Source organism: Paroedura picta, chromosome 9 (genome assembly GCF_049243985.1).
Source record: "Paroedura picta isolate Pp20150507F chromosome 9, Ppicta_v3.0, whole genome shotgun sequence".
Classification (NCBI taxonomy): domain Eukaryota; kingdom Metazoa; phylum Chordata; class Lepidosauria; order Squamata; family Gekkonidae; genus Paroedura; species Paroedura picta.
The window spans coordinates 84,014,852-84,038,180 of record NC_135377.1 but is presented as its reverse complement, the minus strand read 5'-3'; the positions used below and the strand labels follow the sequence as shown (position 1 = coordinate 84,038,180).

At 47.1% G+C, this 23,329-nt stretch overlaps 1 protein-coding gene across 2 annotated transcripts in view; it reads left to right on the top strand.

Moving 5' to 3' along the window:
* The window catches only part of CDH6 (cadherin 6), a 202,843-nt gene that overhangs the window by 156,158 nt on the left and 23,356 nt on the right, over positions 1 to 23,329 (top strand). The window contains exons 5-7 of one of the 2 annotated variants that reach the window (XM_077353451.1): positions 1,334 to 1,501; positions 5,631 to 5,818; positions 17,914 to 18,167. In XM_077353451.1, coding sequence (XP_077209566.1) covers positions 1,334 to 1,501; positions 5,631 to 5,818; positions 17,914 to 18,167 — 610 coding nt within the window. Of the gene's footprint in view, positions 1 to 1,333; positions 1,502 to 5,627; positions 5,819 to 17,913; positions 18,168 to 23,329 lie in introns of both variants that reach the window. The other variant, XM_077353450.1, reaches the window with a different exon arrangement.

The window sequence follows — 23,329 nt, the reverse complement described above, 5'->3', positions numbered from 1 at the left end:
TTGGATGAGGGCTAGCCTTTTTCTTCCCTCATTAATCTAACTTGCAGGATAAGGTAGTTTCCTATTTGAGAGGCAGTGTAGTGATTTCAGTGCTGAGCTAGGATTTGGGAGACAGTGCTGAGCTAGGATTTGGGATTTGGGCTCAAATGTCCACTTAAAGCTGATTTCTGCACCCTGTTTTTTACTACCCAAAGACATCTCAAAGCAGCTTACAGTCTCCTTCCCTTCCTGTCCCCACAACAGATGCTCAGTGAGGTAGGTGAGGCTGAGAGAACTCTGAGAGAACTTTGACTGTCCCAAGGTCATCCAGCTGGCTGCATGTAGAGGAATGGGAAATCAAATCCAGTCCTCCAGATCGCTCTTACCCCATACACCAAGCTGGCTCTCATACCACAAACCCCACCTTCGGCCAGTCCATCACACCCTTTCAGCCTAACCATACCACAAAAGGTTGTTATGAGGACAAAAAGGCAGCCCATATGCATTGCCCCAAGCTGCCTGGAAGACGGGGCAGATGAAAATTTAATCCACAAAAAATATGTTCTTATAGGACAGGGGTGACCATATTATTTCCAGATGTCCCCAGAGTGCATGTTCCAGCAGGGGCTCATGGGAATTGTGGTCCATGGACATCTGGAGAGCCACAATTTGTCCACCCATGTCCTATAAGAACAAAATATGTTCCAGGCAGCATAAGTTTTCCTCTGCTGATATATAGCCTCATCTTGGCTTTTCTATCTTGATGTAACCTTTGGAAACAATTTATATATATGCATCCCAAATGCCATTTCCCCCCACTTCTTCCATTCCAGTTTCAGTTTTAAACGAGAGACAGAGAGAGACAGAGAGAGAGAGTGCTTGCTACATTCCTAATGAATTTCTATTCAGTTGAAGGCTTAGTGCTGTGCTTTTAATGAAGCTTTCGGTGAAGTTGGTTTCCCTGGTGTTTATTCTGGCTGTCAAATTTTTTTAAAAAGTGATTGAAAGATGAAAAGGATTCTTTAAAACCCGCACAAAGAAATATGACAATATGCAATGAAACAGTCTTGTGTTCATTTCAATTTCATGATCAGCAGTGGGGCAAACAGGATGATAAAAGGATTCTGGGCCACAGGAGCGCTTACAGAGAGCTTGGAGCTCACTTACAGAGCCTCCTGCAAATGTAATGCCCATCTCGGGTTGCCAGCACTGGGTTGGGGAATGCCTGGAGATTTGGCGAGTGGGGGCTAAGGAGGGTGGGGCTTAGGAGGGTAGGGCCCTCCCCAAACCGTTAATTATCCAGCATCATCAATGGAATCCTTTGGGTTTTGTTTTTTGTTTTTTTCATTCTCAGGCATCATCAAAACAGCTTTGTTGAACATGGACCGAGAAAACCGGGAGCAATACCAAGTGGTCATCCAAGCCAAGGACATGGGCGGACAGATGGGTGGATTGTCAGGAACCACCACAGTGAACATCACCCTGACTGATGTCAACGACAACCCACCTCGCTTCCCCCAAAGTATGGAAACTTTAATGGTTAAGCCTTACTGAGTAAACCTTGTGTTCCCTCCTGCAGCCTAACACAGTGGACCTTATGGAACAATGCATTGCCAAGACTGAAAAACTGGGCGGTTTGGTGGAGAAAGAAGTGTTTATGCCTTTAGAAGAAGGTTAAGTACAGATATTTTTATGCAGAAAGAGCACATTGGCTGCAGGATTCCACTTATCCCATTACATCAGCTTTCACTGGGGAAAATACATTTTTACCTTTACTGTTGCACAAATGTGCTTGAAACCCAGAAACCCAGCTTTGGTACAATCCATTGTTCCTTACCCCTGCCTGTGGTAAGTGGAAGCAAAATAAATAGGAAGGATTGTGCAGATTTATAGCAGCTGGAAAAGCCAGCTATTCTTAATGTTGAATTTGGGTTCCCATGCTGGAGAACATAGACTTCACAACAGACCCTTTGACTTTCAGGTATTAACAGCTTACTTGCTTGGTTGGGGGTGGACATTCGTCTTATAAAAAGTCCTGATTATTCCCCATAAACTTACAACTGTTGACCATCAGCAATTAGTCCTAAAGCAGGTTTTCCTTTGCTCACATTAGTGCCTGTGGTATCAGGAAGGGTTATTTCAAAGGGTCAGAAGGAATGGCCGTGAAACCAATTAAGTGAGAATTGGATTAAATGCTTTTCTGTTGTTACTCTCTGTTCATTAGACTCTAGTTAGTTGTGTCTGCTCTCAGTTGTTCTAGACGAGATTCTGTGATATCTAGTTTTTATTACAAAAATAGAGTCCAATAGCACCTTTAAGACAGACAAAGATTTAGTCAAGGCTTGAGCTTTTGAGCGCAGGTACTCTTCCTTAGACTAACAAACAACCATCATAACTGTGTAGATATAAGGTCAAAGCAAATTATGGTAAACTAGCAAGAAAGCCCATTGCAACCAGGAATGCAATAGGTACTAGGACCCAGGGGACACTGGGATGTGCAGATGTCTCTCTGTGTCTCACCCTCTCTCTGCGTGTCTCTTGGTGTGCCTCCCAACAGGAGGCATAGCAGGTAATTAGGGCTCATTCTTAGGAGGGAAGCAGGGCTGGTGTGCAGTTTGGGGCAGCTTTCTGTCTCTCTCTTGGTCGCAGCAGGGGCGGCTCTCTCTGCATGGCAGCAGGAGCCATAGCAGGTAATTGGGGCTCATGCTTAGGAGGGTAGCAGGGCTGGTCTGCAGCTTGGGGAAGTTCTCTCTGTGTCTCTCTCTTCCTCCCTCGCAACAGGAGCAATAGGAAGGAATGAGGGCTCATTTTAGGTTTGGCAGGGCTCTGTGTGTCTCTGTCCCTGGTGCGTCTGAGAGGGACGTAACTAGCGTCCAGGGAGGGAGGGAGCTGTAGGGGCAGGGCCAGCCAGGGTGCTGGCTGCACCCTGATTGGCCCTATTTCAACTCGGACACATTCCACCCCCCAGGCTGTTTCACAAATATATAGAGGAACCATGGAGAAGGATTAGTAAACTGTAAAAAAAATGTTACATTTTATTAGGAAATCTCAGGAAGGATTCATTTTGGGAGGGAGTCCTCTTTTGCCTACAGACCCCTGCATCTAAAAGAGAAGCTTAAGCCTTTTTTCCTTCGTTTTTTCTTTCTGTCTGCCTGCCTGCCTGCCTTTTCAGTAAGTTCATGCTGTCCTCTGTCGCCTATTTCCATGGAGAGACACGAGGCTTGGTTCTCTTCAAAGGAGAGGATTCTGGTACCAGCCAAGCTTTGAGGGTGAACATTTTGATTCCTCTCTGCCGTTCAGGAGACCATGCATAATATAGGACAGCCTTCTCCCTGTGGGTAAGGGGAGCAGTAAACTCCTGTTGAAATGAGTAAGGCCGTATTGTGAGACTTCGACATCCGTGTCCCAAAGAGAGAGCGACACATCTCTGGCCACAGGCTCTGGAGCTGTGAAAGAGATTCGCCGTGATCAGAGTCCCTCTTGGCCATGGCTTGGAAGTCCTGAGGGTGCCGTCGCCTTGCCAAAAGGGCTTTGAGCTTGGTCTCGTGTCCACATTGTTCAGTGGCAGCTCACTGTGTTGCCTTCGCCCATTTGACATATAGAGGCTTTTCCTTTGCCAGTGTTGTGGGGGGAAATGGGGGTGGGGGAGGCAAGGCCTTTCCAAGAGATTTGTTGTGTCAGCTGTAAGATGAGGGGGAGGGAATGCCTTCAAAGGGCTTGCTGATGGCTGAAATTAGGCTTTGTCTAAGTGAGCCATTGGGTGAACGTAAAGACATTTTCCCAGTCTGTATGTCCACCCATGGCCAATCAGGATTGTGGATGTTTCAGCCGGTCGGTAGGGAAGCGGGTCTCTGTTGTACAAACAGCTCAGTCTGTTTCTGTTAATAAAAGTAGTGACACCCAGGCTCTCACAGGTATGTGGGACGTGTACCTACTCTGGAGCTCTTTAATCCACCCCCCTTTCCTCCTCCCTCCCTCTCTCTCTCACAAACACACACAAACACACATGCAAACCCATTCCCTCCCCACTTCCCCTTCCCCTCTCTCTCCTTCCGTCTTCTTTCCCTGACCTATGCCCTTCCCCCCAGACACACACAAACAAACACCCACATAAAGAGTCCTCCCCACCCTCTCCTTACTTTTTCTGCCTGGAGGGCAGTGCCTGGGCCTGCGCTGGTGTCATGGCCTCCAGCCCAGCCCCCAAAGACTTCCCCACCACCCAGACTCCCTGGTCCCTCCCACCTCCCCCCTTCTCCTCACCTTTGTGGTGGTGCTGGCCCGCTCAGCCTCTTCACCACCTTGCAATGTCCTCTGGCCTTGGGCAGGGTGGTGCGAGCTCACCTGGCTGTCGTGCTGCCCCATGACTGCTCTGGCCTCCTCGGGAAGTATGGTGGTGGCCCAGCCTCCATCCACAATGGCCCGCGCTGCTCAAGATGGCCAGCTGCCATGGTGCCCCACAGCTGCCCCAGACTCTTCTGACATGCTCCCTGGGACAGGGCTACAGATGTCCTGTCCGTACCCATTTCCATCCCAAGGGCCGCGCCAGAAGTTGTGTCCCACATCAACAAGAAGTTGCTTATTCTGAGGCACAAGGGCTGAATTGGCTGCTTTATAGGGTTAGAGGTTACCTGTAGGTTCGTTGAATGACCTGGTTGCTGCGGAGGTGGTACCTGAAGTCCTGACCTTCACCCCTGCTGCAGAACCAGGCCAGCAGTTCCCTGAAATCTGCCACTGCCCTGTAGGAAGTAAGGTACCTGGTCCCTTCCTAAAGATTATACAATTTGGCACCCTTCCAGCCTCAGGACAAGAATGCCCAGAGAATGTGAAGGCAGGAGGAAAAGAGGAAGACCCAAACAGGCGATGCATTGAGTCGCTCAGGGAAGCCAGGGCCCTCAGTCTGCAAGATCTGAGCCAGGCTGTTAAGGATAGGATGTTTTGGAGGATGTTCATTCATAAACAAAGACATTCATAAGCAAAGACAAACTTAAAGGCAGCAGAGAAAAAGGAAAACCCAGCGGGAGATGCATTGAGTCAATCAAGAAAGCCATTGCGCTCAGTTTGCAAAACTTGAGCAAGGCTGTAATAATAGGATTTTTGAAGATCATTCATAAGTTGGAAGCAGCTTCACAGCACCTCTCTCTCTGTCTCTCTGTCTCTCTGTCTCTGTCTCTCTGTCTCTGTCTCTCTGTCTCTGTCTCTCTCTCTGTCTCTCTCTCTCTCTGTCTCTCTCTCTCTGTCTGTCTGTCTGTCAGTCTGTCTGTCTTTCTCACACACACACACACTTGCCTTAGACAGTCATGTTGTCAAAGATCCATTTTGTACATGTATGAATCTTGCATGCCAGTAATCAGTGGCTCGGAATGAAAATATTCTGGTTTCCAAACGTGGGTTGGAGGAGGAGCAGAGCTCGGGTTAAAAACAAAGGACCCCTTAAGAGTAATGCCACACCCTGAGCAAAGACTTAACGGGCACTTGTTTAATAAGGCTGTATTTATATTATTCATTTAACAGGATTATTGCAATAAAAGTATGAAGGCAAATCCATCTAGTATCATGACGGTATCATTACAGCATCCTTGTACAGCAAGAATTAGGATTTAAAATAAAAAACAAGACAAAATTGTTTGAAGTTGCCCTTTCTTTACCAGTAGGTGCTTACCAGTTCAGAATTGCAGAGTCGGCACCTCCAGATGCACCAGTTGGCAGGATCAAAGCGACAGATGCTGATGTGGGCGAAAACGCGGAGATGAAATACAGCGTCATGGAAGGCGACGGCTTGGAAATGTTCACTGTCATCACTGACAAGGAAACGCAAGAAGGCATCCTAACAGTCAAAAAGGTACACCTTCCTTCAGCGTTGTCGTAATTTCTGGGTGTGTTTTAGTGCCAGATATTTCTACTCCCCCCGCACCCATTTCCTCTCAAGCAAAGTGTCCCACGTATTAGAACCAAGTTTGAGTCTTGCAGCACCCTTAAGACCAACAGAATTGGATTCAAGTTCTAAGCCAGCTTGGTGTAGTGGTTAAGAGTGCGGACTTCTAATCTGGTGCGCCGGGTTCGATTCTGCGCTCCCCCACATGCAGCCAGCTGGGTGACCTTGGGCTCGCCATGGCTCTGATAAAACTGTTCTGACCGAGCAGTGATATCAGGGCTCTCTCAGCCTCACCTCCCTTGCAGGGTGTCTGTTGTGGGGAGAGGAATGGGAAGGCGACTGTAAGCCGCTTTGAGACTCCTTCGGGTAGGGAAAAACGGCATATAAGAACCAACTCTTCTTCTTCTTCTTCTTCTTCTTCTTCTTCTTCTTCTTCTTCTTCTTCTTCTAAGCCAGCTTGGTGTAGATAGCTAGCTTGGTGTAGTGGTTAAGAGTGTGGACTTCTAATCTGGAGAGCCGGGTTTGATTCCACGTTCCCCCACATGCAGCCAGCTGGATGACTGTGGGCTCACTAGAGCCCTGATAAAGCTGTTCTGACCAAGCAGGAATCTCAGGGCTCACTAGAGCCTCACCCACCTTACAGGGTGTCTGTTGTGGAGAGAGGAAAGGAAGGCGAATGTAAGTCGCTTTGTTACTCCTTTGGGTAGAGAAAAGCAGCATATAAGAACCAACTCTATTTCTTCTAAGCTTTCGTGTTCATGTACCTGTCTTCAGCTGCATTGTAGCGGAAGTTGCCAGTCCATACATATAGCTAGAGGATGGGCAGCAGATTAGCACGCAGTATAATGAAAGTGTTTAATGGATGAAAAGACCAAACTGGAATATCAAGCTTAATTTATTTGGTCACCATTTGTTTGGGTGGGATTCTGGGGGGAAACATAGTGAATGGAGCAAAATCAGAAACCATTGGGCAGATGTACCCCTCGTAACTGGGATACTGAGAGCAGTTAACTGAGACCCTCCCCATTAAGCTCCATCCAACCCCTCTCAAACATGGAGGCATCTTTACAGCTCCCTTTTCTTTGAGGTGGTACAGTTGGCCACATAATTGGGCATAGATATGACATTAAAAACCACAACACCAAAAAAACACAGTATATCTCCTCCATCCCCACACCGGAGAAATACATCCCAATCTATGTGTGTGGACCATTATTTGTTCACAATACAACATAGGGGCCATTTTGTGTGTGTTGTACAGCAGCAGCGTACATTATCAGGTTCGCTACTGTTGGAAGAAGCTCTGAACTCCCTGATTCCCTTGAGTTGATGCGCTGCAGTTGTATAGATCTTTTCTATCAATTGGGGAGGCTGGAGAAACTATAGTAGGAAGCCATGACGGGAAAGATTGGGAAGAGGAAGCCTTAGGAAGAATAAGCCTGAAAAGGGCCCACTCACCTTCTGTTTGAAGAGCCATCCCCTGTGGTGAGATATGACCCTTCTTCAGGGGAAGAGGAGTTGGCAGGGAGGGAGGGACTCATCTGTACATCTGTGTATGTGAGTTTATGTGTAGGCATGAATTTTTAGAAATATCCCACTGAACGCTTACAACTGCCTCTCAGACATGTTCAAGCCTTCAACAGGAAAGCTTACAAAAATGCAAGTATGGGAACCCCATCAGTAATTTTACATCCTATACCGTGGCTGTAAAAACTCTGTTAATTCAGTTTCCAATTAGGGTTGCTGGGTCCTTCCTGACAACTGATGAGACGTGGAGGGAGGCCCAGATGATGTGCAGTGATATATCCACAGCACTGCTCACATGACCTGGAAGTGATATCATCATGTAGGGGCTGCACTCTGGAATCTGGACAAAAACACTATGGTAAATTTGGTTTTGTCCAAATACCAGCGCATCCCCCCCCCCCCAAGGTGATGATGTCACTTCTCGGTCATGTGGGCAGAGACATAGACATGTCATTTCACACCAACTGGATCTCCTTTGAGGGGGGAGGTAAATTCCCTTCACCAACCAGCTGATTGGTGGTGGGTCCTTGCAGTGGGAGACCTCCTACATCCCCTGGGCATGTGAGTGTCTGACAACCCTATTTCTAACATCACTGCAACAAGTGTGAAGCAACCATTATTTATTTATTAATTACTTAGACACCTATTCTGCCCTGTTTCGGCCAACTAATGAACTTAGCATTTCACTCACCATGAAAGGTCCATATCAGCTGCTGTGAAAAAATGGGCAGAGGCTGTCCAAATGAAGTCAGATAGACCAGGGGTAGTCAACCTGTGGTCCTTCAGATGTTCATGGACTACAATTCCCATGAGCCCCTGTCACCGTTAGTTGGCAGGGGCTCATGGGAATTGTAGTTCATGGACATCTGGAGGACCACATGTTGACTACCCCTGAGATAGACAGAAAAGCCCAAAGATGCCAGCTGTCACTGTCACCTCTGGATAAGCAGAGGGAACAAAGGTTCATCTGTGGCTATTAGTACACTATGATGGGTAATGAGACTCTGCAGTCCGGGGGGGCAGCAGTGGGAGGGCTTCTGGGGTTCTGGTGGACTTCCATGTGGCACCTGAGCTTTGGCCACTGTGTGACACTGAGTGTTGGATTGGGTGGGCCATTGGCCTGGTTCAACATGGCTTTTTTTAATGTTCTCATATGTTCTTATCTCATTTCTCTGCACTGTTCTGGCCAATTGTATTTCCCTTCTCCTGCTAAAGGTTCCCCTCCAGTTTAAGAAGCCATAGAAGCTTCTTGATGACCATTACAACCCATCATCCCACTCCCATTCCTTCAGCTCAAAGGACCCACTGCCCTGGAATGTAGCTATCCAGGCCAATGTCCTCAATGTTCTTCCAATCACATGGAATGGTTTCTCCAATAACCACAAGATACCACTTTTTTCTCTCCAATCAGGATCCTGATATAGCTCATAAGGTGGTGAAATTCTTGCAATTAACTATTAGGCTCTGGTAACCTAAGACCTGATTGATTCTATCTCAATTGTCTCATTATATATTCTGTACATATTTTACATGCCAAGAAAGGTATATTTTTGTTGTTGAATATAGCTTCATGAATGTCACAGATTGTGAATGGTAACTGTAGATATGAAAACCAGGTATGGAAAGACAGAACTTTATAGAATCATAGAATCAATCATAGAGTTGGAAGGGACATCCTGGGTCATCTAGTCCAACCCCCTGCACTATGCAGAACACTCCCAACCCTATCGCTCATCCCCTGTCACCTGCCACCCCCTTGAACCTTCACAGAATCAGCCTCTCCCTCAGATGGCTATCCAGCCTCTGCTTAAAAATCTCCAAAGATGGAGAACCCACCACCTCCTGAGGAAGCCTGTTCCACTGAGAAACAGCTCTAACTGTCAAGAACTTCTTCCTGATGTTAAGACGGGATTTCTTTTGAATTAATTTCATCCCATTGGCGTTCTGTTGGTAACCAAGAAGATGCCCACGTTCTTGTGGTCTCACTATTGCATTTTTCTCAGAGCAGCTCTTTCAACTCTGAGCCTCTAGAAGTTAGGGCCTTTTCGCACGGGGATCTTTGTTGCAAATTGTTTGCGGAATGAAAAATCGCCATTTAAAATAGTGGAATTCGTCGTTATGCATACCTGCCTTTGTAGTGGAATCAATTGCGTTTTTTAGCGTTTCCCACAGGCTTCCGGTCTCGGCAGAAATCGCTAGAAAGGAAGCGCTATTGCCAAGCTCGTCCCGCCCCTGGCCGTCAAGCAGCCAATGGGCAGCCGTTAGCATGCTCCCAAACAGCTCCTTTCCCTTTAAGAAAGGTTTTAAAAAAAAAAAACAGACCCATAGCAACGAATCTAGGTAGATTCGTTGCAACGGAGAGACCCATCCAGCTGCCTAATGTGAGCTGTCGTTTGATTGTATGATCGTTGGCACGCTGCCTCGAGTGATAAAAAAAAAATTCCCCCCCCCTCTCACGGACCCGATTTTCGGCTGAATTAATGTGTAAAAAATAAAGGGACTTTATTTCAGCAAACGGGCTTTTATGTGGTTTGTGCTTAGTGACTAAAGGTGAAGGACTGAAGCCAGGGAAGCCTCTAAACAGAAAGAGGCTCGCTGGTGCGTTTATCCCCGCTCGCTCGGAGAAAAAAAAATGGCGATCGCTTCGCCGGAAGTTTGGAGGACAGGCTCAGGAGGAGGGACTTTGAAGAACCCGCAACAATGGTAATGCACAGGTCTTTAGCGCTAGTGTTGCAGATTGGTTGCAGGAGTGTATCGCTATCCGGAGGGTGAATCCACTTTTCTGGATTCCCCTGAAAGCGCTACAACGAAGCGCTTTTTGCTGATTGGTTTCAGGAGTGTTGCAGATTGTCTGCGACGTCGTGCGTTAAGGCAAATTAGTAGCGTTTTCAATTAGCAACCATTGTGCTATTTTGAAGCCGTGCGAAATGGCCCTTAGTGTTATCTCAGACGTCTCCTTCCCTTTAGTGTGGAGACCCTACTGTGGGCAGGTATTTCCCAGTGGCTCCTGGTATTCTGCAAAATCTATTTGTCATACCACTACTTTTACCTTGAGCAGGAGACATGCTTTGCTTCGGTCTTTTATTTTATTACCAGTCATGGAATATATTGAAAGTATGTTTTCACTGACTAACGGAGACCAGCTCCCTGATTCTCTGACTGGAGATTTAGACTATTTTGCTTTTCTCCGCAGTGAGACATTCCAGGCCCTGCCCTTTCTTCTGATAGAGAACCCTGTCATTGAGGAATGCCATTCTAATCCCTCACCAAGACAATCTTTTAAAATGTTTCTTTATATCTGACTCTGTGGCTGTTCAGATTACTCTGCAAACTGCATAAGGTCCATTTATGGCACTTTCTGTCCATTCCTTTCTTTGGCCACATCACACCAGTTTTCACTGGCTTTATTATTAGGGTGCAAGTCTGCTTATTCTCACACCTGCTGAGACCTCGATACTTTGATCAGCTTCTTCCTGCATTGTAACATTAGCCTTCCACTTTTCTGAGTGGTGAGCACAATTCCCACACTACCTGATCATGCATCTCGATCTGGAAAAGAGTCTTTGCTGAAGATGTAACAGGGCTTGGACCCTGCTTCTTGTGCAGTTGGTGATGATTTGGCCTCTTGCTGGATCACAAACTTGCTAAGTTTTCCTCTTCCTTATTGGACTCCCAAAGATGCTACATAACAGAGCTATTACTGCTTGTTTTGTTTTTTCACTTCCCTGGTGCTTAATCTAGAGTGATATTTTTTTTTTAGCATGCAGCACTTCCAACTGTGGAAAGAGGACATTGGGGGTTCTAACCTGTGCCCTCTCCATTCATGAAGTTTCACAGGGTAATGCCCTAGCCACGATCTTCTACCAGGGATTGTCACTCAGTCCTCACATCTCGCATGGTCAGTGTCCTCAAACACCCATCCTGATGGGTCAGTACAGGCTATCACACTCTGCCTTGAGTGTTTGGCTGTTCAATGTATGTATTATGGCTCTCTTCAGAAGAATGTTTTGCCTTGTTCCTGCCTGTATTTCAGTTGGGACACTTGTAGAGAGCTCACTGCTCCATTGTAAGACAGTTGTGAGTGATGTGGTCTCTTCTTTTGAGAGATTCACACTCTCCTCCTTCACTCAATGAGCTTTCTAATCTCCCAATGTGGGACTGCACCAGAATCCACAAAGATGAAATCAGGGTTGCATTTATATGTAACTGCCGTTCATCGAATGATCTTCTGTGCAGGGACACATCCCTCCATCCTGCTCCACTGTGAACTCTCTGGAACCTTTGTCTCTTGGGGTCTCCAGCAGCAACGTGGAGAAACTGTGGGAGTCACATCCCTCCCACGGTCAAGTGATCATTTTGGCAGGAAAGTGCCATAGGGAAAGTGCCAAAGATGCCATAGGAATCTTATCAAGGGAGGAGGAGTGCTCCTAGTCTACTAGAAAACTTTGGAAATCTTTTCTGAGGCTGGTCTGCAAAAGCATGGTTATAATGTGTGCCTGCACAGAAGACCACTCAATGGACAACAGTTACAGGTAAGTGCAACCTTGTCCCCAGCCATCTTCTGCAGTCCCTTTAAACCAGGCTAGTTTATTATAATATATGGGGGGGAATGCTAGATGTCACACAAGATCTTGTATCAGTAGAGTTGCATTTAGTGGACTTAGTCCACTTATGTTTTGGCACATACTTTTCTGGATCTAAGCCAGTGGTTTCTATAGAGAGGTGATAGCTATTTTCCTCTCCACTGATCTGACAATACTTCATGTTGCATCTGTTTGGCTTCATGTGCATGCATTGCTTCTGGAGGGATGCAGTTTATAAACACTTACCAGACAGCTCCTCCATCAGCCCATAGAAATGACCACTGCCACCGTGTCATTTTACATATCAATGCTTTTGTGCATAACACTGATGAAGTTTTATATGCTGTCCCCACATTTTTTTTTTCAGGGTAATGCAATTAATAATTTTATTAGTGAGAATTTCCTCTCCCTTTCTCCTTTTTTTTTTTAAATGAACGCTGCCTTATTAGATCGCCAAAGGAATCATCTAATTAGGAGGCACCTCTGTTGTCAGAGAGAGTTTCCTTAATCTCATTTCTGAGCAACTAATTCAGCGAGCTTGATAAGGTTACGGGCGTCAGCCTGCATCCCTCCAATTTTACTCAACGCCAAAGAGACATTGAGTACATTCTCAGAAACACATTTTGCCTGTGGCCATTGGAAGAAGGCCCATCGTTACTAGTTCATACAGAAACGCCTCGTCGTAATCGATCGTGATATCAGTCCTCTTCTATTCATCTTTGTGTCTGCTTCTGAAAAGAATGCTTCAGCCAGCTTTCTGATAGCCCATGGAATAAAAATGATGGGGGGGAGGGGGGAGGAATGCCTTCCCACCTAAATTCTTATAAGTGTTTTTGACATACCCTCGAGACTGTGTGATGTAGTCAACTCTAATTGCGAGACAATACGATTCCTTCCTTGCAGATCTCCACTTCCCCGAGCAATAGGGAGTGCCAGGGCAGTCACAGCAGCCTTGGTTTCCTGAGAAGGAAACAGCTCTGGAGGATTGGGGCATTTTTAATGGTATCTGTTTACTTTCCACAAGAAAAGAAAATCCTCCAGACCAGTGGTTCTCAAGCTGGGGGTCGGGACCCCTTTGGGGGTCGAACAACCCCTTACACAGGGGTTGCGGCAGTGCAATCAGCTTGGCCGGGGGGGGGGGGTTAATCAACACAACAACCTTGCAGGGTAGATCGAGATAGAGCTTTCCTCTGTCTGGAGCAGTGGAAAAGAGCGAGATCGGCATGATGGGACAATAGGCAGAACTGAACTGTGAAACTCCAGGAAAAAAACCAACAATTTATATACAATCATGAACAATGGATCTTCACGCCATGGCTCAGTTTCGGTTTAATTTCTGTGAAAGAACCCTTGCATAATTTTATGGTTGGGGGTCACCACCACATGAGGCACTGTATTCAAGGGTCGCGGCATTAGGAAGGTTGAGAACCACTGCTCCAGACCATGGGAGAGTGAGAAAGCATCCCGGTGCTAGTGTCCTAACTTGTGGCCAAGGGAGGTCAAAGGCCGCAGAGGGCAAAATCAGGAAGGCAAAGGCTACAGACAGCCACTCAAGCTCCCAAGGACCCTTGGGGGTCCTTTGAACCTTGGTTAGGAATCCCTGCTAGAGCTCCCCCCACTTCATCCAGCCAACCACAACATTCATAAACGTTTCTCTCTTATCAAGGACATGCCAATTATCAGCAGCTTCTTTATTCCCCCTCCATTCAAGCAGGTGGGCTGTCCTAACTCAATACCTGCTAGACACCAAAGCTCATTAAAGGAAATTCGATACCTATTGAACACGCAACCTTGGGCAGCTTGAAAGGCCGCACTTGACCCTCGCTGTTTCATTAGCAAGCAACTGAGTTGACAGAATGATGATCCTGTCTTGCGTTGTCTCCCCTCAACAGCGTGTCCTCTTTACTGACTGTTCTACTTGCTTGTTTTGTACTTCAGACATATGGTGTCCATTAGCAGATTCCCTTCCTTTCCACGGCAGAGCTCTCCACATCACACTCTTTAGCCCAGGGGTAGTCAAACTGCGGCCCTCCAGATGTCCATGGACTACAATTCCCACAAGCCCCTGCCAGCGTTCGCTGGCAGGGGCTTGTGGGAATTGTAGTCCATGGACATCTGGAGGGCCGCAGTTTGACTACCCCTGCTTCAGCCTTTCAAAGCAGCAGCCAATATCTTGCACGCAAAAGTGGCCCCATTTTGTTAGGCGTCTTTAGGAAGGGGAACGAGGCATTTTCTCATTTGCAAAGAAATTTCCTCAGAACAGGAACAACGCAAGGAGGCAACGTGGTCTGGCAGGAAGCGGTTGAGAAGTGCGGATATCTGATAAACGGAAGCGTGACGCTGAATCTTCCAAAGGGTAGACAGACGTTATTCAAGAGAGATCCAGCTCTTGCTGTTGTGTTCAGCAAAGCTGAAGACATGAACAGTTTTTAAAAGGTGTCGGAGAGGGTGTCGTTATAAGGGGAAACCTGTTATTTCATCATATCACGTGACTTCCGAATGGGCTTTAATTCCAGTTTTGGACATTGAGGGCTTCCTCAACAGTGTGGCATTTCTCACATCAGCTGTCTTCTACTACAAGGCTTAACAGTCGTGCTAGCTAAAATTAGGGAACTGTAAAACTCGAAGGAACCTCAGGTAGCTCTAGGAATGAACAGAAACACTATGGTAAAACCATTCCGTTTCTGGTGATTGCTACAGCAATTCTATAACCAGTGTCATGTCCCACCCACAGGCCTCCTGCCAACTTGGTGCAGCAGTTAAGAGCGGGGGTCTTTAATCTGGAGAGCCAAGTTTGATCTCCACTCCTCCTCCACATGCAACCAGCTGGGTGACCTTGGGATGGTCAGAGTTCTCTCAGACCTTTTCTGCACCAGGAATCCGGCCCGGCACCGCCCTCGTCTGGTCATGGGGCTAATTTTCGCTTCCAGATGACGCCAGTGCCCTGTGATTGGATAAGCACTGTGCCAGGCCGGACTCCTGCTGTGGGAAAGGAGACACTGTCGGTAGTAAAAAGAGCCCAAAAAAGCAACAACAAACCAGCTCTTCTTCTTCAGTTTCTAGCACTGCCTGGCAACCCTCTCAAGCAAGGTGGGATCTGGCCTCCGCTATTCGAAGAGAAGTATTGACCTGATACTGTTAATGCAGAAGCAGTTGGGAGGGTATTTGCCAGATGAGGAAGGGAGTGCTCCTAGCACTGTAACCCAAGATCCTTTTAAGTAGAGGTTCTCAAAGCTGATCCTGGGGTTTTACACTCTGCTGCTGGCATACAGTCTTCCCACCAGCTGGTAAGGGCTGGCCATAACCCATAGGCCAGGAGGGACACTCCTGCACCACTCCCTCCCGACTGCAGGCAAAAATGGCTCATTTGAAGGGTGAACTCTGAGGCATTGTACGATTTTGAAGTCCCACCTCCAAACCTCCAGGAATATTTCCAACCCAGGGGTAGCCAACCTACAGGTGTGGCCTGGAGAGCTCCTGGAATTACAGCTCACCTGCAGAGTATAAAGATCAGCCCCCCAGGCAGAAAGGACTACTTTGGAGAGGGTTGTGGTACAGAAGAAACATTTAAGGCTTCCCACACAGGTTGTTGTTGAATTGAAAGACTTGAGACCTACTGCACAGGGTTGTTGTGCAGATGAAACAGGAGACAAAAGAGCCAGTTTCCTCTGCAGAATGACGCTGTGCAGTGGCGTCAAATCTGCAGAGAGTTGCAAAGAAGAAAGACACATGGCTTGGCTGTGTCTAACCTCCGGGCAGAGCAGTATTTTAAGTGATAATGGGCTTTTCTGTGGCCTCCCTGTCAGGCAACTGTTTGGCAGAAGGAGAAAGTCTCCCCCTCCCCCTCAAAAGGAAGGCCCTCAGGCTCCCCTGCGTTGCTCTCTGAAGGAAAATGACTCCCTCCCCTCAGTCAGGGGCTGTCAGAGGCTCCTTCGCAGCAGGCCTGAAGGGGGGGGGAGAGGGAGCACTCACCAGCCTCCTGCCAGCTCTGTCAGGGTTCTGAGGCCATTTGCAGTTGGACATGGCAGTTAGGACAGCCCTGGGGCGAAAAGGGCTGGCACAGCCTGTCCAAGCCTCTGTTTTCATCCCCCTTAGCAGCCCTACTGACCTCTTCTCCCTTTGCTGGTCAGGAGCAGACTGGCAGCCAGACTGGGCTGGTTGAATGGAATTTTGGTCTGTCCTGGTGAAGGGGCCAATAGGAAGGCACTTTGCGCACCTCCCCATTGGCTGCTTGGCCCTGGATGGACACTCGGAGTGCCCAATCAGGAGCGGCTTTGCGGCTCCTGATTGGGCCCTCTGAGTTTTTATCCTGGACAGGGCCCGCCCTAACTCCTCCCCAGGTGGCCTTACCCTTTTATTTAATACCGCAGGAGCGGTTAAAGATGGTTGTATTGAGAAAAGAAACAAAACTTTGTAAGCGAGGAGAGAGCCGTCTAATTGACTAATGTTATTTGGGGGAAAGTGGGCAGGAAGGGTATTCAAAGGAACAGGAAGTCTCCAATTATGCCAGTCGGGTCACAGGGAGAGAATACTTGAAAATACCAGGAAGTTGCTAATCTAAGTATGCTAATTCCACCAATGTACAGTACTTTTCGTATGCTGTTAAATCATGCACACAACAAATTTTGCATCGTCCAACATTTTTGTGTGGGGTTGCCTTGTGATTGCTATTATCTAGTTTGGTCTAGATGACTGCAAATAAAATCCATTCATTCACATCTGGTGGATTTCAAAGTGCATTCAGCTGGGCCTCTACAAAGAAGGAAGCAGGTAGACTGCTCTTCACCCACTTTCACTGCCACTGCTCAGCTGGGTGGCAGGAGAAAACATGGAGGGTAAAGGGAGGGCATTGGCATCATTGGCAATGTCTTCTGGCACTTCTAGCTTGCACCAAATGCTAGAGTAGAGTCCCCAATCTTTTTGAGCCTGGAATTCTGAGACAGGGCAGTGGGCAGGGTTACAAAATGGCTGCCATGGGAGGTAGAGCTGGCCACAAAATGTCAGGGAGCAAGGTGATAGAGAACTCTACTAGTCTCTTTTCAAAGCTTCAGTCAGAAGCTCTGTTCAACAGTATGCCTTTTAATCTGCACAGTCAATCAGAAGGCCTAGGTGGGGTGAAAGCCCCACCTAGCCCAGGCCATTTTCTAAAAGCATTTGGTAAGCAACAGGAAAGGTGCCCATTTCCTGTGCTATAGTGTGGCTGGAAGTGACTGTATTACCTTGCCAGTGATTCTCCCACAGGTGAGATTCCTGCTGGTTGTCAGCTTCCAGCTTGCAGCACCACCCAACATATAGTTCAACAACGGTCCTGCCCTAAGCATGCAGGACTTGTTATCTGCCAAATTGAATGGAGACTGCCAGCCAGGGCCAGTTAACCTCCAGTTTTACCACTTGGAAGCCTGCAGGCACTGACACAACAGCCAGTTTGGTGTAGTGGTTAGGAGTGCAGACTTCTAATCTGGCATGCTGGGTTCGATTCTGTGCTCCCCCACATGCAGCCAGCTGGGTGACCTTGGGCTCGCCACGGCACTGATAAAACTGTTCTGACCGAGCAGTGATATCAGGGCTCTCTCAGCCTCACCCACCCCACAGGGTGTCTGTTGTGGGGACAGGAAAGGGAAGGCGAATGTAAGCTGCTTTGAGCCTCCTTTGGGTAGAAAAAAAGCAGCATATAAGAACCCAATCTTCTTGTTCTTAAGAAATGTCCATTCATGGCAGGTGTTGCATGCCGCCCAGTTAGTTCTGTTACAGAAGCCTGGCCTCAGTTAGGCACCGACCAAATGAGGGCAGAGTCCAGTGAGAGTTCAGGGAGGCGCCATTTGGATCCCTCACACGTGCATTTTGAATCATTCAAATGTCATCCTGCATGGCAGCCTGGTGACTCTTTAAATGTCAAGTTTCCCCAGGAAAAAGCTTTAAGTTTCCTGCAACATGCTGAATTTCTCTCCTCAGCCGCTGGATTTTGAGAAGAAGAGACAGTTCACCCTGAAAGTGGAGGCGGCCAACCCTCACGTGGATCCCAGGTTCATCTACCTGGGGCCGTTCAAAGACGTCACGACGGTCAGGGTTCAGGTGGAGGATGTCGACGAGCCTCCAGTGTTCAGCAGACCAGCATATGTACTAGAGGTGAAAGAAGATGTCCCGATAAACACTGTCATAGGAACCCTCACTGCCCGGGACCCGGATGCTGCCAGGAATCCTATCAAGTAAGCAACCACTATTTCCACTTTTATGGCTTCTCTTCTGAACAGAACCATGTTTTTTTTTTTAATGTTGCCACCATGAGAATGATGTAGCTGAGTAATGGTAGGCCTGTTTGTGGGGTTTTCCCCCCCATTTCTTGATTATGTTCAGTGAGTTTGCATATTAATCAGAACATCGGCTAGATGCAAGTTTTCCAATTTGAATGTTTTTTACCAAAAAATGTAAATTGAGGGTCAGTTTATTGGAACACAGATTAGGGGTGCTCTTGGTGAAACTATTGATTTATGAAGAAGAGCTATTTTTTTTTACAGCCCGCTTTCCACTACCTGAAGAAATCTCAAAGTGATTTACAGTCGCCTGCCCTTCCTCTCCTCACAACAGGAAGGAAGGAAGGAAGGAAGGAAGGAAGGAAGGAAGGAGGGAGGGAGGGAGGGAGGGAGGGAGGGAGGAAGGAAGGAAGGAAGGAAGGAAGGAAGGAAGGAAGGAAGGAAGGAAGGAAGGAAGGAAGGAAGGAAGGAAGGAAGGAAAGGGGGTAAAGGAGGGTGGAAGGAAAGGAGGAGGATGGAAGAAAAGGGGTGGGAAGCTCGATAGCACTAAAGGCAAGGCTATTGCTATCCCCCTCCCAGCCCCTGCCCACCAACTAGCCAGCCTCTGTATGGCAGGCCAGCACTTGCCCAGGCAACGCAGCCAGCTGAGCATGTAACTGAGAGCAAGTGACCCACACAAGGTCATCTAGGAGACATCCACAATGATGTGGGGATTCAAACTTGGATCACCTGGACCCTGGTCTGAAATACTCACCACTCCCCTGGACTGGTTTGCAATCTTCAAGATGCATGTTTTTCACCCTTAAATCTTTATATCCTGCTATACAAACTTCACAACCCGGACTTGCATAGTGGCCAGGCCACGTTGGCGGAACGGACAAGCGCAGATGCATGGGTACCTGCAAATCAGGTCCATAGATGTAGTTGGACCCCATTGCTCTATTCTGTCCATTCCTTTATATTCTTTATTATCTCTGTGTGCATCTCCACACAAAACTTTGCAATCTTGATATACCCCTGGAAATAGAAAGAATTGTCAGGGAGGGGAACATGTGGAAGAAGAGAGGAAGAGGAAGAGGGGCTATGATACCTTGCAGACTGCTAGCCGGCACTGAAGACTTATTCCACAAGGGACTTTTCTAGAGCAATATCTCTTAGGATCTTCCCAGATTGGTGTGGACAGATTAGGACTGCGTCGCCTTGACAGTTGTCCCCACCCCCTCCAACACACACATCCAGAATGTAAACCCTAACTCTGACACACTCTCTGAGCTGGGGGGGAAATGCAATTAGACCATTATATGCGCTGCTTGTCACTTACACGTCAAGCGTCCCTGACATAAGTAAACCCTTCAGACATTTCATGCTACGGTGAAAACCCTCTGCTCCCCGCCCCCCCCCCCCCAGCTTGGCTGCTGCTTTGCAAAAACAGCATTAAAGCAGAGAACAGTGTCAGTTTTGAAAAGCCTTTGATCTCCCATTAAAGAAGACTTGATTATATAATTATGAATGTGCTTACTGGGGAGTGGGGAGTCATGCGTGCATTCCTTGGTGACCCACCGCAAACTTCTTGACCTGCAGTTTCTTCTGACAAGAAGAGGCTGTGTTTAAGTTAACTAATTAGGAAAAAAGATTTTTTGCGAGGCAGAATTTGTAAAGTCTCCCTTTGGCACCAACTGATGGAGTGACATGTGCATTTGTCAACCAAATAACATTTTAGTAGCTGATTCCCCTTGTCTACCTAGGCGCTGGTTGACATTTCAGATGAACAAATGCATTTGGTTCGTATCCTGATGTAACGCTCTCACGGTATCGGAACGGACAGTTCCCAGTACTAGCTCCAGTGAGGCTCTGTTCTCTTTAAGAGCCCATGGTGAAGAACACCATTCAGTGAACGCCCCACCACCCTGTGTCCATGACAGGTGGGGTTGCTGCTTGCGGACCTGCCCTCTTCTTGCATTTGAGCCAGTTTGGTGTAGTGGTTAGGAGTGCGGACTTCTAATCTGGCATGCCAGGTTCGATTCTGCACTCCTCCACATGCAACCAGCTGGGTGACCTTGGGCTCGCCACGGCACTGATAAAACTGTTCTGACCGGGCAGTGATATCAGCGCTCTCTCAGCCTCACCCACCCCACAGGGTGTCTGTTGTGGGGAGAGGAAAGGGAAGGCGACTGTAAGCCGCTTTGAGCCTCCTTCGGGTAGGGAAAAGCGGCATATAAGAACCAACTCTTCTTCTTCTTCTTCATTTGAAAGCACAAAATGGTAGCGCTATCTAAATTATCCGGAAAATGGTACGTTTGCCAAACTGCATATCTTGCGTGCCACTTATTCATGGGAAGTAGGAAGAAGACGGCTTGCCCCTGCAAAGGTTGATCTGCCCGTATGAAAAGTAAGATTTGTGCCTCCCCACCAAAACAAAAACCGGATCACATTCTGCGGCGGATTCAGAATACAGCTGTAAGGTTGAAGAACAGCAAAAGGAATCCCCCCCCCCCTTTGAATGCTTCCAATCAGACACCTCCACACTTTGGTCCAAGGACCTTTCCCTTCCCACGTCAATATTAATGCAAAGACTTTCAGCAGTGTCCACATACATTTATTAACCTTCCAGCTTACCATTTTCCCAGGCTTTGAAGGGGAATAAACTCTCGAAATCTAACACACATGTGCCAGTAATTTCATTAAAGAAATGTAAAAAATGAGTTTGATGTTGTCGACTTAATTCTTAATAGTCTTTGTGATCCGTAAAGTCAAAGTCCCCACAAATTCACTGTAATTAGCAAGCCTGGGATCAAAAGAGACCCAAACCTACTTAAATGGAGTGAAAAGAATGACAGGGGAGCCTATTAAAACACCCTTCTAGGTGAGGGTTAATGATATAATTAGAATATGTTTAAACTACTCTGCCCTTCTCTAATAGTTCTTTTTTCTTCTAAAATAGGGGGAGAAATGTTGTTTTCAAATCAAGAGCTTGTCAAGCCGTGATGTTCCGTGTTAGTGCTGTGTTAACATCCTTCTCTGCAAGAGATTTAGTGTGTGCAGGGATTCTGGAACAGTTATGCTTTCCCATAAAATTGATATTAGTTAGCTATTAGAAATAATGGAAAAGAAGGAAAGGCTCCTTAGATACTGGGGGCAGTGGCAAATCCACTGGCCCCTCACTCCTGTTGCCCACCACTGCTCTTACGTTGTAGCAGGAGGGAGGGATTTTAAAATCCTCAGCATCAACTATGGAGCAACATCACTTCTGGCTTAAAAAAAACCTGGAAATTTCATAGGTTAGCTTAAGAATCAATAGAAACACTATGGTAAAATCATAGAGTTTCCGGTGATTCCTAGAACTGCCTGTGTCACTTTCAGTGTTTTACTGGAAGCAACATGATGCCACAGCTGGTGTCATACCCCACCCATAGCCCTGCCTATAGCCCTTCCTGCAGTTTACAAGCACTACCTGATAGATTCAAGTGGGTCACCATGTTGGTCTGAAGGAGCACAACAAAACAAAATCAGAGTCCAGTGGCACGCTTAAGACCAACAAAGATTTATTCAAGGCATGAGCTTTCAAGTGCAAGCTCACACCTTGAATAAATCTTTGTTGGTCTTAAAAGTGCCACTGGACTCTGATTTTGTTTTGGAGCACTACATGGTAACCCTTTCCTGAGACAAGTTGGGAACTGAACTCTACTCTTTCTTTACCTGCAGAAGAAGATTGCCAGAAGCTTCAAAACCAGGTTTTACCGCCTCAGTGTCCACCCCGCTTTACAGTGTTAATCTGTTGTTAGTAGATGAATCATAGAATCACAGAATCATAGAGTTGGAAGGGGCCATACAGGCCATCTAGTCCAACCCCCTGTTCAACGCAGGATCAGCCCAAAGCATCCTAAAGCATCCCACGTTACAGTAGATGAGCGATTGGGATGTAAGTGTCCTGCATAGTGAAGGGGGTTGGACTAGATGACCCAAGGTCCCTTCCAACTCTATAATTCTATGATTCTAAGTAGAATCCATGATCCCCTTGTACTTTTTAGAAGTGACTCTTTGAGAGGTCGTGTGGGGGAGGGTCTATTTCTCCCCTCACCATGTGGCCTAACACATATATTTATTTTTAGAATTTATACACCACTTTTGCAGATACTGACCTTAGTTCACAGAGGAAAAAAAAGGCATTCCAATAAAATAATTAAAAACAGAAACCTTAGAATAGCCAATATTAAAACAGCTTTCAAAAACAAGCCCCAAAACAGCACCAAACAATTTTCAGCAGACTGAAACGGTACCCATAAAACAATCCTCAGGCTAGAATCAGACCATAAATACAGTGTTCAAAGATGGGGCAAGCCTGGACAAAAAGAAATGTTTTGTCCTGGCATCTAAAGGGCAGCAAGGTAGGTACCAGGCAAGCCACAAGAAAGAGGACATTCCAGAGGCAAGGTGCCAGCACTGCAAAAACCCTGCAATCTATCAATGGCTACTAGCCATGGTGGCTGAGGGGAACCTCCACATTCAGATGCACCAGTCCTCTGAATCCCAGAACCAGGATGCAAAATCAGGGGAAAACCTCAGCCCATATGCCCCTTTGTCGGCTATCCAGTGGAACGGGTGTGAGACAGCATGCTGAACTAGACGGGCTGTTGGCCTAATCTTCTTACCTTCTTATGATTTTGCTCCAAAGCTGCTAGTCAGTGGGTGCTAGATGTCCGTCTATCTTCCCTACAGGAGAGAAAGGCAAAGAATGAATGCTTCACTCCCATCGTATTTGAAATGAGAGATGGGAACCTGGTTGCCCCTCTGGTTTGCCAACAGCTCACTTGACGACGGGAGTGGAGACCCCTTGAGGGACTTATTTCTCTCCACCGTCGCCCAGAAAACAGTCGCTTCCAAAGAGCCACCGCAACAAAGCCCAAAGGAGTTCCACCCAAGTTGTAAATTAAGAATAGAATGTAAATGGGTCCCCCCCCTACTACCACCACCACCACCACCACCACCGCCTTTCTAAATGGTGCCACAGACACTGTACTAAATCCTTGACATTCGGATTTCAAGATATTAGAGAACCCTACGCCGCTAATCCTCGATTCATTGAACATGTGAAAGATGCTTGCTTAAATCTCATTAAA